The sequence below is a fragment of the Trichechus manatus genome, unplaced genomic scaffold, assembly GCF_000243295.1.
Source record: "Trichechus manatus latirostris isolate Lorelei unplaced genomic scaffold, TriManLat1.0 scaffold00024, whole genome shotgun sequence".
NCBI classification, from domain to species: Eukaryota; Metazoa; Chordata; class Mammalia; order Sirenia; family Trichechidae; genus Trichechus; species Trichechus manatus.
In genome coordinates this window covers 13,438,451-13,453,831 of record NW_004443960.1, presented here as the reverse complement: position 1 = coordinate 13,453,831, position 15,381 = coordinate 13,438,451, and the positions used below count along the sequence as shown (strand labels likewise).

Below are 15,381 nucleotides of genomic sequence, written 5' to 3'. Positions count from 1 at the left end.
TAGTGTTCTGACACCGCTCATCAGGAGAGCAGACTCATTTGCCAGCTACAGATGGGCTAACGTAAATTAATGCAGAGTTCCCCCCCTCCACGCGCACACACACCAACAAATGCTCCTTGGGTGTGTTCAGTAATGCACTGAAGCAAAGAAAATTCTCAGTAGAAGCAAAACTAGCTAAATAAGAAACCCAGTTGAAAAAAAGGAGGCAAACAGGGTTACAGGTGCTTATTTACACTGTGCAACAAAGCACGCTATTTAATAGGAGACTTTATAAAGGTCATTATCAAAGACAGCACCTCGCCCTTAAGCTACTTATAAGGCTTCTTTTTCATTTTGAAGGGTTCAAGAGATTGTCACAAACAAAAAGTGCATGAGAGCTGCCACAATTAATCATGAATTTCATCTGCAGATGTTAGGAGGTTCACAGACAGCTTTTAAACTCTACAACTGTGTGAAGTGTGAGTCCTAAAGCCTTGTATACATATACGTGCATGTGTGTAATTGGTTTTATTGAATTATACATGTGAAAAATGTTGAATTGGCACGTCATGTTCATCATATTTCGACAATAGAAAATTTAAAATATATATGTTAGAAACTTGACTGAAGAAAATTATATTCAAGGAGTATGTGTTCGTCTTCTCAGTCTAAATAGTCAAGTAACTCCTGAAGCATCAAAAGAAATTATTTACACGTGTCACTAGAATATGTGTATTAATGTTCCTGAGAATTACTTTAAACATTCAAGATCCTAAATATGTTAACATCAAAGTCAATGACAAGATTATCTGGCAGAAAATTATACATCTCTATTACCTCCAGTAATAGAAAAGGAAAGCGAGACTCCCACAGTTCTTGGCTATTTAACATCTATTAATCTCCTTCCCATCTATGACAGTGCAAGAATCCTGTCTGACCATACAGGAGAAAGCTGGAACTTCCCTCTTTCTCTCACCGATCTACATTAGGTTACACAAGCCTTATGCACATTCTAAGGAACATAGTTTTACCCAAGACACCCATCACTTTGTATACTGCCAAACACCTGGCCTGACAGGTTAATGAGAGGAGAAATGTTTTCAAAACTTGTGAAAAGACCAGCTATGAACATACATCATTTATTTCCTATGGTGCAATGGAAACAGTTTTCTTTGGCTAGGTTCCAGGCCTAGGCCAAGTGTATCTGACTGTTCCCAAATATATTAACACAGGTAGTGAATCCAGTGCAAAAAGCCACCATGTTCCCTGTGTGCAACAAACTCTTGAATAAATTATTTCCTCTTTAAGTAAATGATCATTCAGGAACAGAACAAGAGGTGATCTAGAACTGTTCAGCATTGTTGTTAGGCGCCACTGAGTCGATTCCAACTCATAGTGATACTACAGGACACAGCAGAACTGCCCCATAGGGCTTCCAAGGAGGAGCTGGTAGATTTGAACCACTGAGCATTTGGTTAGCAGCTGAGCTCTTTAACCACTGCACCATGAGGGCTCCGTCATTGATTCATGAATAGAAAATCTTAGAAAAGATTTTTCCAGATGGGATTCTAAGCTCAAAAACATAACAACCACAATAACATAACAACCACAATAACTAGTAAAAATCAAAGTTTTAAAATAACAAGTAAGTCTCGCCTCTTTAATGAGGCCAGAACCATGCTGAATAGTTCACAGTAAATAAATACAGTTTCAAAAAGTCTCTTAGTGTAGGAAGAGAAAGACGACAGATACACTCATTTTACGCTCCCTTGGTACTACTGACAACTTGTCTGTTGTACCACACAGTAGATGGACAAACATGACTGACCCTCATCTTCAAAATGGCTGGACTTGGAGATGTACCAAAAAGTATTAAAAAATCAAATCGTTTCTAAAAATAGAAATCTCTATCAACGTATCCACTTACGCTATAACAACACTGGTCATAAGCTAGAAGCTTAAATTTGCCCGCCAGCATACTCAGAGAGTTGCTCTGCCTGACAGTTTACTAGTCCCACAAATGATCGCGTGCATGCAAAGCCTCTCCCTCGGGGCCGTGTCAAAGGGTAGGCACGGGCAAAGCTATAGCTGCAAAGGTCAACCTGCAGGTGAGCTCTTCCCACTCACCTTACTTTTCCCTGCTTTTAGAAAGCTACATTCAATTTACACCCAAAGAACTCTGACTAGGTTTCCTTTTCTTCCAAGTGATAACCATCTGAAGGAATGTTAATATTGGAACATGAAAACAGATCTACTGTGTGTATAAAATGTCAAAAGGAAAATCAATTTCTCTGTGTATGCATTGTTTTAGTATAGGTACATTATTTATTTACGTGTTTGTATATATCTACTTTCCTTTATGAAGGGCTAACTTGTTGGGAAAAATTAATTTCCTAAGTGCTTGCCTTACTGTTGAGGAACTACTAGCTATAGAATTATGTTAACTACTTTCAGGGGTAAAGGAAAGTCCTTGTTTATCCTTACTAAAACATCTTTTTTATTTACTCCAGTAAGGGGAATATTTTGCCACTCCAGTAATATTTCTAAAATAAATGTTAAAAAAAATTAGGGAAGAATTGGAATCATTACTTAAATATAAACTTCATTTTCCTTGTTAAGGATTGTTTATAAACTATTTGATTAGGCAGTACTTCTACACACTAACCCCAAACTGAAATATCTCCATTTTCCCCCAGTAGAAAAGAAAATAATTCTAACAAGTGAAATTCAAACAAATAGGAATAACAATAAAATACAAACACCAAGAAAATATCTAAATTCGATTATTTCATAACATGTAAATAGTACTTAGTATTCATTAATTTTGAGGTCAACACCTTTATTTTGTATGTGAGCTGATTTAAACAAGGCATTAAGAAGACCTAAAAAGAAAAGGAATAAATAAAATGAAAAAATCATTAAGGTAAGAAAGTTTAAGGTTCTTTCACCTATAGATTGCTTGATGTGAACATACTCTGCTTATATAACTGCGTAAAAGACCTAGATTTCTGAAAGCTGAACAAGGATTCCTTTTATGCCTGGAATGTGTATGCAGATTATTATAAGCCTGAGTTTATAGAGTATATGCTCAAACATAAGGTGAGATTTTTAACCAACTGAAATTATTCATTAGAAAAGAGGGAACTGTCTCATATTTAAGTCCTTCCACAGTATCTCATTATTACGAGATGCTCTTTTATTTACTGATATTAAACAAAAAAAGTACCTGTGGGGAAAACACGTTAACTTAAACTTCATTCAAAGGATTTGGGGCTGTTTATAGAAATATCCTAATAGAATCAGAAAAAAAAGAGAAGAGAAAAAAATTAACACATTATTTCCACGTTAATGACCTTAAAATTGAAGTCTTGGATGCTGTTACAAAAAAGTCTTTTAAAAATTGCTTTTAAAAATACCACTCTCTCAGAAAGGACACCAGTATCAATAGTTACTTCTGGAAAGAGTAACTGGGTTGTTGAGGGACAAGGCTAGGAGAGTGACCGGTTTGTATCCTTTAAATGTTAAACCATGCGAATGTATTCCCTACTCAAAACATAGGATAAATTCTAAAACAGAAACCATACCCCCATACAATGGTACAACCAACAACAAATAAAAAATTAGTGATTATGTTGTAGAGATTATAAGACAATTTAAAACTTAGTCCTACTGTTTTGTGAATGGGTAACTTGTGGTTCAGACGTAAAATGTTCAGTGTCAGATCATACAAGCATTCAAAACTTGCTGTAACTCAAACCAAAGAGACAGAAATGAAGACACGCCCTAGAAATTAGTGTTCGATGGGTGATTCAAAGCGGTTCTACTGATGATAAAAAAACACTGATCATACAGATTCATGTATAAAAATTTGGGCACAATGATTTCATGAAATGTGAGAGAATAAAAGTAATTATAAAAGTAATTATCACATTGCTTCATAAAACATGCTTTTAACTACATATATGTAACTAAATTAAAAACTAGACCATTTTATCTACCTCCCCAAAAATTTACAAGGGGAGATACCCTTATAGCCAGGTTTACCTTATGTTCAGGCACACACGGTACCTGTTGCAAGAGGATGTGGTAGGCTGTATTAAGTAAATGACCACAAGTTAAACTTTCCCTACACACTTCTCTCCCTGCTACATATGGCCATTTTCTTGAGCAAGTGGATATTCCAATTTTATACTAGTTCAACTCTTATTTTCTTTGAGAAGGATAATTTGAGTATTATACTGGTCCAAGTGTACCGTCTAAATTTGATCACATGTTGTCACATGTGGCTAAGTGTGGTTATATTCCCTTAGCTACCATCTAAGATATGGCTAGGTACTAATTGATAGAAGCTTCTAAAGCCATCACCAGTCAACCACTGCCTCCTGAAGGTTTTGACAGCACCTGAGCTAAGATGCTGCTTTATACCAACCACACTGGTCAAGGTTGTGCCTGACAACAAGTATCAGGTACAAATCAATTTTAATTGAAGGGAGAACAAATATCCTCCAAAGACATGTACTAAAGAACTAAGATTAGTGGTAAGTGTTTTTTTATCTACTTTCTTGAGTAAATTAAGGCCAATAATGAGAATGATTGGGAAAACTCAGAATCCAGAAAAGTAAGTAACAGAGTAGGTAGGAAAGCATTCTGCAGGGAAATCGTTTTATTACTTCTGGTTTCTAAAACAGAAATTAAAAAAATATATTTGTGAACGTAAGACTCTTCAGAACTTTGGAAAGCACAATAAATCCAGCTGAAATTCTTAAGCCTGCCTTCCTACTACGTAGCTTAGTGTATTTGTAAATTTTAACATTATTTTGTATTTGTTAGTTTTATGTGTTAAAAATAACTGTATATCATCTATCTCTATTCATTTATATTAAGAATGAACAATGCTGTGTTTTCTCGAGACTCTGGGATGGTGTAGACTATCCAATAAACAAGGTAAGCACGAGCTTACTTACTAATCTGTAGTGAACAATTTAACGTTTTTTTCACCACATGAAAGATCTGCTTCCACGTATGGCTGGCATCTGTCTCTCTCCCAACCCCACAGCACCTTCCTACAGAATCTAAGCCTCTTTTCAAATTTACAGTCCCTGGCAGAAGCAGATGATTCAGTAAGCAAGGTAAGCACGGGCTTACTTGTGCTTACTTACTAATCTGTTGTGAACAATTTCACATAGGTTTCACTCATGTCGTGTGGTGAAACCCGTGTGAAACTGTTCACAAGATTAGTAAGTAAGCGCAAGTAAGCCCCTGCTTACCTTGCTTATTGGATAATCCGCCCTTACTCTGGGATGCCTCTGTGATCGATGAAAATTTCCCAAACAGATACAGAATAAATAGAAAATATTCATTTTAATATATGCTAAGGATCAGCCAGCCAAACTGAGAATACAGTCATATCCTAGAATCAAATAAATATTAATATAAAAAAATACTCAAATAAGAAGCTCTTGCTTTCTTAGTGATCATTCAGATAGCTTAAATTTTGCCAGTTCTGACATTAAGATGCAACACATTGGAGGTGGGGAAAGAAAAGTGGGAAGAGAACTGAACCATACCTACCATCTATTTTCCCTGGAATCAACATAGGAAGCTACCTTCATGCCATTAGAGCATGAATCTTATGCTTGTGCTAAAATGGGTGAATGGAAAGTTTATTTCCAAAAATAACGTTGCTGGTAGGTGCACCTCTGTGAACCCAGAACTGTCATCGGTCAGCCTTCCTACTCTGAGGCCATGGCCCCATGAAGCCCGGTATGCCTGCTAGCTTTTCCAGACTTGTGTTTCCTTTAACTGCTCTCTTTTGGAATGTTTTTTGCTGGGAGGCAAACAGCAGTGATAATTTTGTAATGTGCAGACCATCTCATCTATTTTCAGCCATTATCACGTCTCTCATTTTGTGTAATACAAATCTATTCCTGCATCATATGAGAATGGAAGACGTTTCAAATCCACACGGACAGGCTGGTCGACAGGCGCCAGCAGCTGAAGCTGCACAGGGTGTGTCCTCTGTGACCTGTGGCCTTGGCCTCACCTGTCCTCCTACAGTGTCCCCCTGCAGTGTCCGACCAGGGGCACTGATACTCCAGGGCGCTGCTACATTTCTACTGATGCTGGGTAACTTGTCCCCAGAAAGTGACACATTAAAGTAGACCACTGTGGGTGGAAGGAGCCCTGGTGATGCAGTGGTTAAGTGCTTGGCTGCTAACCGAAAGGTCGGCAGTTCAAACCCACCAACTTTCCATGGGAGAAAAAACCTGGCTATCTGCTACCACAAAGATTACAGCCTTGGGAATCTTATGGGGAAGTTCTACTCTGTCCTAAAGGGTCAGTCTTAGTCAGAATTGATTTGATGGCAATGGGTTATCGGACTGTTATTATAAGGAGCCCTCGGCTATCAACTGAAAGGCATTCGAACCCATCGCCTCTCCACAGGAGAAAGATGTGGCAGTCTGCTTCCATAAAGATTTACAGCCTTGGAAACCCCATGGGGCAGTTCTACTCTGTCCTATAGGGTCACTATGAGTTGGAATTGACTCAATGGCAATGGGTTATGGGACTGTTGTTATTAGGAGCCCTGGTGGTGCAGTGGTTAAGTGCTTGGCTGCTAACCAAAAGGTCGGTGGTTCAAACCCACCAGCCACTCCATGGAAGAAAAGATGTGGCAGTCTGCTTCCGTGAAGATTACAGCCTTGGAAACCCTGTGGGGCAGTTCTACTCTGTCCTACAGGGTCGCTATGGATTGGAATCAACTTGATGGCACACAACCACAACGCGAGTGGAGGGGTTGGGGGTGCTGGTTCCCTATTTTCATTTTACTACAGCTGGGTGGGAGGAGGAGTTGAGACAGAGAAAATGATTAATCTGAGGGTGAGCAGGGTTGCTCTGTTTTTCTAATTTTTGCTTGGGCCAGACAAAAAATAAAATGATATGGTCATAATATATTAGTTATGATGGTCTGCTACTTAAAAAAATAATTTGGTGTTCTCACTAACTTTGCTCCTTCACTGTTTAACAACTGTGAGTGAGCAAAAGCTGTATGTTTAGGTGTATAGTGCAAAGTGTTTACCAAGAAAAAGTGCTCCAGGGCTTTATAATGCCGTCTACTTGAAGGTCAATTATTTGAGTTATTTTTAACTATGCTAGAGAAAACTGTAAAAAAGAGAAAAAAATATTTGCAAGTGGTCAGTATCAGCTCTGCGTATACTTGAGTGAAAGTGCTATATAGGGTGATCTGCCACCCAATAGTGGATATGAGGGGGACAAAGGGCCTACACAGTTACACTTTGAAATCCCTTTTTGTTTTGCTATCCAAATCTAAATATATACTTTTGCTAGTAGATAACCACTCTTTTACCGAGATAATCTCTACCTACAGAAACGTATTTTGAAGGCACTTGTTTTACACAGCAATTTTGTATCCATTAAAACTAACCTTTATCAGTAAGATATTATTGATAATTCAAGATATTAAAAAATAGAAAAGACAATGTTGCCACCAAAGATTCTTACTGGAGAAAAAAAATGAAAGAACTGCAAAGAACGTGAAATTCTGCCGATCAATCACCAGCCAGTACTTCTGTGAGGTTCTCCTTGGTGACAGACTGCCAAATGTAACTAACAAAAAATGTAACGGACAAAGACTAAAGAGGAATAAATTGGGCTGGCAAAGCATTAGTCTTTAAATCAAAGTTCTCACTGCACATGCTGGAGAACTCACCGTTCTTCCTTTCATTCAGAGGGGGTAAGTGTTGACTGGACTGCAATGAGAGTTCCTGGAATTCGTGAGCAACAGCTTCACTTTGAGGACTTGGAGCAAGATGGGCTAACGGTCCCAATTCATCCTCAGCGTCTACTGCCCCTGTGTGATCCATTGTGTCCCAGCCACTGGCAACAGGAGGTACAAGAAACCTCTTAAACGTGACCTGTTGAAGAGACTGTCAAGATAAAGAATGGGTAATTAGATGGTATCCTTACTTTTCTCCAACCTGCACAAAAGTAAAACGGGAACCCTGGGATCTAGTCCAGTTTCACTGCTGTGTGGCCATTACCAATTAATTTACCCTCTTTCGATTTCGGGTTCCTTATCAAAAATACAGGACTAACATATTTCCCAACTAAAGAAAGCACTTATAAGGTAAATAAAAGTTCAAAAATATTTTGTATAATTTTTATGCCATAGATTAAAGAAAATTATAGCCACTGACGCCATTACTTAAAACTTTCATGAATACAATAAGGAGAAGAAAGCCAACTAATACTGATGCAAATAAAACAATTTGGCTTGAAAAACCATCTTAATGCCTATATATCAAACAACTTTAAATTAGTCAACATTCATAGCAATCAGTAATGTTCTAGATAATGACTCTCCATCAGTCTGAATCTCAGAATGAGAACAGGTAATGGAACCATCAGCTGTGCTGTGATGGACATACAGTGTACAACAAAGAAAAAATTTTACCTTAAGCCATGGAGATTACGGGCTGTTTGTTACCACAGTATAACCTGGCCCGTTCTGACTGATACAAAAATTGATACCAGGAGTACCAAAGATATGATAAAAACCGTAAATATGTGGCACTGACTTAGGGGCTGACCAGTGGTCAGCACGAAAACTTTTACCAGAAGCTAGAAGAATGATGATCCATGTTATTCAGTGGCAAAACATTTGGAAAAAACTGTTGTCTACTTAATAGCGTTCCATACCACAGTTTGTTCATCCATTTCCCTATTGATGGGCATCTGGATTGTTTCCAGTTTTTTACTATTACCCAGAAAGTTGCTATGAACACTCCTGTACAAATCTTTATACGGATACATTTTTATTTCTCTTGGGTAAATATCTAGGAGTAGAACAGCTGGATCATATGGCAGCCATGTGTTTAAATTTTTAAGAAACTGACGAACTGTTTTTCATAGTACCATTCTGCATTCCCACCAGCAGTGTATGACAGTTCCAGTTACTCCACATCCTCCCCAATACTTAACATGGTCAATCTGTTTAATTTTAGCCATTCTAACAGGTTTATAGTGGTATCTCATTGTAGTTTTAACTTGTATTTCCCTAAAGACTAATGATGTTGAGTATTTTTTAAAGTGCTTATTTGCCACCCATACATCTTCTTAAGTATCTGATCTTATCTTTTGTCCACTTGTTAAGTTTAGTTGTTTGTTTTATTGTTATTGAATTTTGAGAGTTCTTTATATATTTTGGACAATACTTTATTAAATATGTGCTTTGAAAATATGTTATTCCAATCTATAGCTTTTTTATGGAATACATCTCAACATAAAGAAAACAAAAGTCCTCACAAATGGACCAATAAGCAACATCATGATAAATGGAAAAAATACCGAAGTTGCCAAGAATTTCATTTTACTTGGATCTACAATCTATGCCCATGGAAGCAGCAATCAAGAAATCAAACGACCCATTGAACTGGGCGAATCTGCTGCAAAAGATCTCTTTAAAGTGTTAGAAAGCAAAGATGTCACCCTGAGGACTAAGGTGAGCTTCACCCAAGCCATGGTATTTTCAATCACCTCATATGTATGCAAAAGCTGGACAATGAATAAAGAAGACCGAAGAAGAACTGATGTCTTTGAATTATGGTGTTGGTGAAGAATACTGAATATATCACAGATTGCTAGAAGAATGAACAAATCTATCTCAGAAGAAGTACAGCCAGAATGCTCCTTAGAGGTGAGGATGGTGAGACTATGTCTCACATATTTTGGACATGTTATCAGGAGGGACCAATCCCTAGAGAAGGACATCATGCTTGGTAAGGTAGAGAGTCAATGAAAAAGAGGAAGATCCTCAACGAGATGGACTGAAACGGTGGCTGCAACAATGGGCTCAAGTATAGCAATGATTGTGAGGACAGTGCAGGACCAGGCAGTGTTTAGTTCTGTTGTACACGGGTCACTATGAGTCAGAATCGACTTGACAGTACGTAACAATTAACAACACAGCTTTTTTAAAATGCTCTTAACAGTAATTTTCTGAAGAACAGATGTTTTTAATTTGGTGATGTCCAATTTATCAGTTTTTTCTCTTATGGATTATGTTTTTGGTATTGTGGCTATGAAATCTTTGATTAACTCAAAGTTACAAAGATTATCCCCTATGTTTTCTTCTAGATATTTTATAGTTTAGGTTTTATGTTTAAGTCTATGATATATTTTGAGTTAATTTTTGTATATGCTCTGAGGTATGGATCAAAGTTTCTGTCTTTATTTACATATAGATACACAATTGTTCCTGCACCATTTGTTGAAAAGACTTGCATCTTTCCTCCACTGAACTGTCTTTGCATCTTTGTTCAAAGTTAGCTGACCATGTATATGTGGATGTATTTCTTGACTTTCTATCCTGTTCCCAGAGAGGAGAGACCAAGAGAGGGGTAGCCCCTGAATCCTGTGTATAAGCTCTGCCTAAATCTCTGGCTCAACTCTAAATTACACATGTGCAGGGCAGACTCCAAGCAGTCCAGCTAAAGGAAAAAGAACTGAATTGAGATTTCAGCTACTGCCCACTGTAGGAAATACAGAACTTACAGTTTGAGGAATTGACAGAATACCAATTGAGATGTTTTCAACAAATGGATGCAATGCTAGAAGTACTCACTCATCTATACCAAGAAATTTAGAAGACAGCTACCTGGCCAACCGACTGGAAGAGATCCATATTTATGCCTATTCCCAAGAAAGGTGATCCCACTGAATGCGGAAATTATTGAACAATATCATTAATATCACACGCAAGTAAAATTTTGCTGAAGATCGTTCTAAAGCGGCTGCAGCAGTATATCGACAGGGTACTGCCAGAAATTGAAGCCAGATTCAGAAGAGGATGCGGAATCAGGGATATCACTGCTGATATCAGATGGATACTAGCTGAAAGCAGAGAATACCAGAAAGATGTTTACCTGTGTTTTATTGACTATGCAAAGGCATTCGACTGTGTGGATCATAACAAATTATGGAAAACACTGCAAAGAATGGGAATTCCAGAACACTTAATTGTGCTCATGAAGAACCTGTACATAGATCAAGAGGCAGTCGTTCGAACAGAACAAGTGGATACTGTGTAGTTTAAAGTCAGGAAAGTTGTGTGTTGCATCCTTTCACCATACTTACTCACTCTGTAGGCTGAGCAAATAATCCAAGAAGCTGGACTATATGAAGAAGAAAGGGGCATCAGGACTGGAGGAAGACTCATTAACAACCTGCGTTATGCAGATGCAGATGACACAACCTTGTTTGCTGAAAGAGAAGAGGACTTGAAGCACTTATTGAAGAAGATCAAAGACCACAGCCTTCAGTATGGACTACACCTCAACATAAAGAAAACAAAAATCCTCACAACTGGACCACTAAACAACAACATGATAAACAGGGAAAAGATTGAAGTTGTCAAGAATTTCATTTTATTTGGATCCACAATCAACACCCATGGAAACAGCAGTCAAGAAATCAAAAGACGCATCGTATTAGGCGAATCTGCTGTAAAAGACCTCTTTAAAGTGTTGAAAAACAAAGATATCACCTTGAAGACTAAGGTGTGCCTGACCCAAGCCACGGTGTTTTCAATAGAAAATGCATGTGAAAATCGAAAATGCATGTGAAGGCTGAACAATGAATAAAGAAGACCAAAGAATTCATGCCTTTGAATTGTGGTGTTGGTGAAGAATACTGAATATCCCATGGACTGCCAAAAGAACAAACATATCTGTCTTAGAAGCAGTACAACCAGAATGCTCCTTAGAAGCAAGGATGGTGAGACTATGTCTCACATACTTTGGACATGTTATCAGGAGGGATCAGACCCTGGAGAAGGACATCATGCTTGGTAAAGCAGAGGGTCAATGAAGAAGAAGACCCTCAAAGAGATGGGCTGACACAGCGGCTGAACAATGGGCTTAAGCGTAACAGTGATTGTGAGGATGGCGCAGGACCAGGCAGTGTTTTGTTCTGCTGTACGTAGGGTCACTATGAGTTGGAACTGACTCGATGGCACCTAACAACAATAACAACACAGTTTCAGTTCAGCAAAGTTAACTGCCTGCTAAACAAAACAATAATATGCTCACTTCTCACTTATAAGCACGGTTAAGTTCCAAAGACCAGGTCAATATGTGAAAACTTGCATTATGCAAAAATAGAGAATTTTTTTTCTGTTTTCAGACCAATCATTTGTCTGAACTTTTTAATTTAGAAAATATGATCATAGAAACACTAACAGCTAAGATTTACTGATGTGCTCATCACTGTGACAAGTTTAGTTATGGATTATTCCTCTGAGGAGAAGGAGGCTTGGAGGAGACAAAGCTGGATAAAGTCGGGCTGTGTGACCGGAGGGCCCACGGCTTAACCACTTCACCTTCCTCCTGTGCGGGGTCAGAGGTTCCCTCCTGAAGCCACCTCTAGGGCTCCACTCCCAGCCCTGCAATCCCAGGGCCTGCTCTACTCTCCAGGCCTGGTGAGTTACCAAGGCTGGGGGCTTCCTGCAAGGGCGCTGAGACCCCAGCCAACCACCCAACTCTACCAAGGCAGGGGCTTCAGGACCAGTTCAGCTCACTTTGGGATGTCATTAAACTCGAACTCATTTCTTCCAAACACCCTTTCCAATGCCTTTCTTTCCTCCCTTCCCACCCACAGCAATTGTGAGCTGCAGGGCCTCAGGCCGCACAGGAGCTGGGAACCCAGAACAGGCACCCACTGGCTCGGTGCTGTCTGCACGTCCACCAGGAGGCTGTGGCCACGGAGGAGACAGGCCCTGTGCGGCACCCCCATGGGCAGCAGGAAGTAGACGGAGTGGGTTAGCTCAGCCCAGCTTCCCAGAGGCCACCTGAAGACCCTCCTCAAGGGAGGGGATGCTCCCCAGCTGTTGCTGCCATGCCCGCTGTATCATTAATACACAAAATAGTCTAAGAGTAGATATTTTACCGCTGCAGGTAAATGCAGAATGTCAGATAATGAGATAGTCGATAAGTGAGAAGCAGATGTAGTCTTGTGAGAGAACTTAACAGAATCCACAGTCTCTACAACTGGAAATCCAGAATTCTATATCCAAGGAAAATGCTCGCGAATAATGAAGGCAAAGTAAAGATATTTTCAGATAAAAGAGAAATAAGACAATTTGTCATCAGTAGGCACACACTACAAGAAATATTAAAAGAAATCCTTTGGGCTTAAGAGAAGTGATACCAGATGGAAATTTGGATCTTAGAGATGAAGAGCATGAGAAATAGAAAACATGCAGACAAATATCAAAGACTAGTTTTTCCCCTCAATTTCTTTATATGACCATTCAAAGCACAAATGTAACACTGTAATGTAGGGTCAGTAACATATGCAGATGTACTATACATGACAACTATACTATAAAGGATGAAGGAGGGGTAAATGGACCTATATGGATATTTTATGGGAAGTAGTACAATTTTAACTAGAAGTAGACTAAGATGCTAAGGATGTATACTGTAACTCCTACAACAATCACTAAAAAAAAAAAAGAAAAAGTAAAGAGTTATAGCTGAAAAGCCAGTAGAGAAATTAAAATGGAATTATAAAAATACTCAATTAACCCAAAAGATGGAAAGGAGGAATAAAGGAACCAAAGAGACAGGACACACAAAAAACAAATAGTAAAATAGGAGACCTAAATCCAACCTTATCAATAATTATATTAAACATAAATGGGCTAAACAATCTTATTAAAAGGCAAGAGTGATAGAACGGATTTTTAAAAAGTTATCTATAAATGACATATTTTAAGTATGAAGATACAAACAGGGTGAAAGTAAATGGATGGAAAAAGATACAGAATGTAAACAGTGAGCCCAAAAAGTCTGGAAGGAGTATATTAATATCAGATAGATTGTAAAAAGATGTGTTAGGCATACCACAATAAAATAAAATAAAAAGAAAAGAAAAGCAGTGTTAGGTGGGTGAATTTACATGTAAAGTAATTTCTTTCGCTATGGGATATTAAAATATGACTGTCAGATATTTTCAAAACTATGAATTTTCATTTCAAAGTATTCATTCATACAAAATAAAATCTATTCACACCAAATTAATTCTAAGTTACAAGTACCATAATGCCCTTATCATGAAAAAATGTACAAACTCCGAACATGAGTGATAATGATTTGGAAAATCCTTTATGCATAAAATTTTAAAACATTTTCATGCAGTATTATCTGTTCTTCATATTAGAGAATTTTTTCAACCCATTATGTGTTGGCATTATGCTCACCTTAAACTCCTACACATCCCTACAAATTAAGAAAATTATAAGCTAAGAAAATCTTTTATAAAATGTAGCAATGGGAAAAAAGTGCTCAAAAAAATGTAACTTAACATTCATGAACATTTTTGATGGATTATAGACTATATCTTCTGAAATTATACTACCAAATTTACAAGCTCTCACCTAAAGTCTTCTTAACTGCTTGCTAATTTTCTTTTGAAATTGAAATCCAACATCAAACATAAACACTCTCTGTCCCGTAGTCTCTAACTGAGATGTTAAAGAAATGGCATTAGAACTGATTGTTTCATTGGGTCATAATTTAGTTACGAAAGTAATGACTTTAGTTTTAACTGGAAGAACCATGATAAAATACTATTTTGTCCAAATGTGATAGAATATGTTATTAATATTAATATGACGTTAATACCTTACAAATCCCAATAACAAATTACATTCCAAAGTGAAACTAATCCAACATTTATCTAGCATTAAGTAAAAGCACGGCACAATACTAGTTAGACTAACCTGGGATATAGTTCTGCTCTCAAAAATCAAACCATTTCATTGTCAGATACTATCTTGCCAGAGATAGGGGGGTTAAAAAAAAACAAAAAAATGAGAGGAATCACACTTTCATTTGTTCATTCATTTCGTCATTCATTCATTTTTTCTGAATAGAGTGAAGATAATACCAAGGATAATAATTCATACTTAAAAAAAAAATGCTAGGGTATTGGGCTAAGGTGGTCCAAAAATTAGTGCTAACATCTGTTTTGAATCAAGTGTAAGTTCAAAGCCAAATCTCCTTTCACTGTATCTTAACTACCCATAAAAATTAATTTCAATGAAACTACAGGAAATAGGATGGTATATAATCACTGCTATCTACAAGAGACTCAAAGTAATCAAGGAGTTCAGAGGGTATCACTGACAAACTTCAAAAGTTTAATATATGATCAGCCAAATGCAGACAGGTAGATTATTCAAATACACAAAACAAAAAATGTTTTAGGATGGTAAAACTGTTGTCCCTGTCCTTTAAAGGTTCAATGAACTACAGACATTAGGAAAACAACTGGCTAACAGCCAGTGAAAATAAATGTCTACATTCAAACAAGATAAAAGAG

At 37.7% G+C, this 15,381-nt stretch overlaps 1 protein-coding gene across 1 annotated transcript in view; it reads right to left on the bottom strand.

Moving 5' to 3' along the window:
* The window catches only part of MRTFB (myocardin related transcription factor B), a 128,442-nt gene extending 120,248 nt beyond the window's left edge, over window positions 1-8,194 (bottom strand). The window contains exon 1 of the mRNA XM_012554651.2: window positions 7,709-8,194. Coding sequence (XP_012410105.1) covers window positions 7,709-7,862 — 154 coding nt within the window. The 5' untranslated portion in view covers window positions 7,863-8,194. The remainder of the gene's footprint in view (window positions 1-7,708) is intronic.
* Between the last annotated feature and the right edge of the window lie 7,187 nt (window positions 8,195-15,381).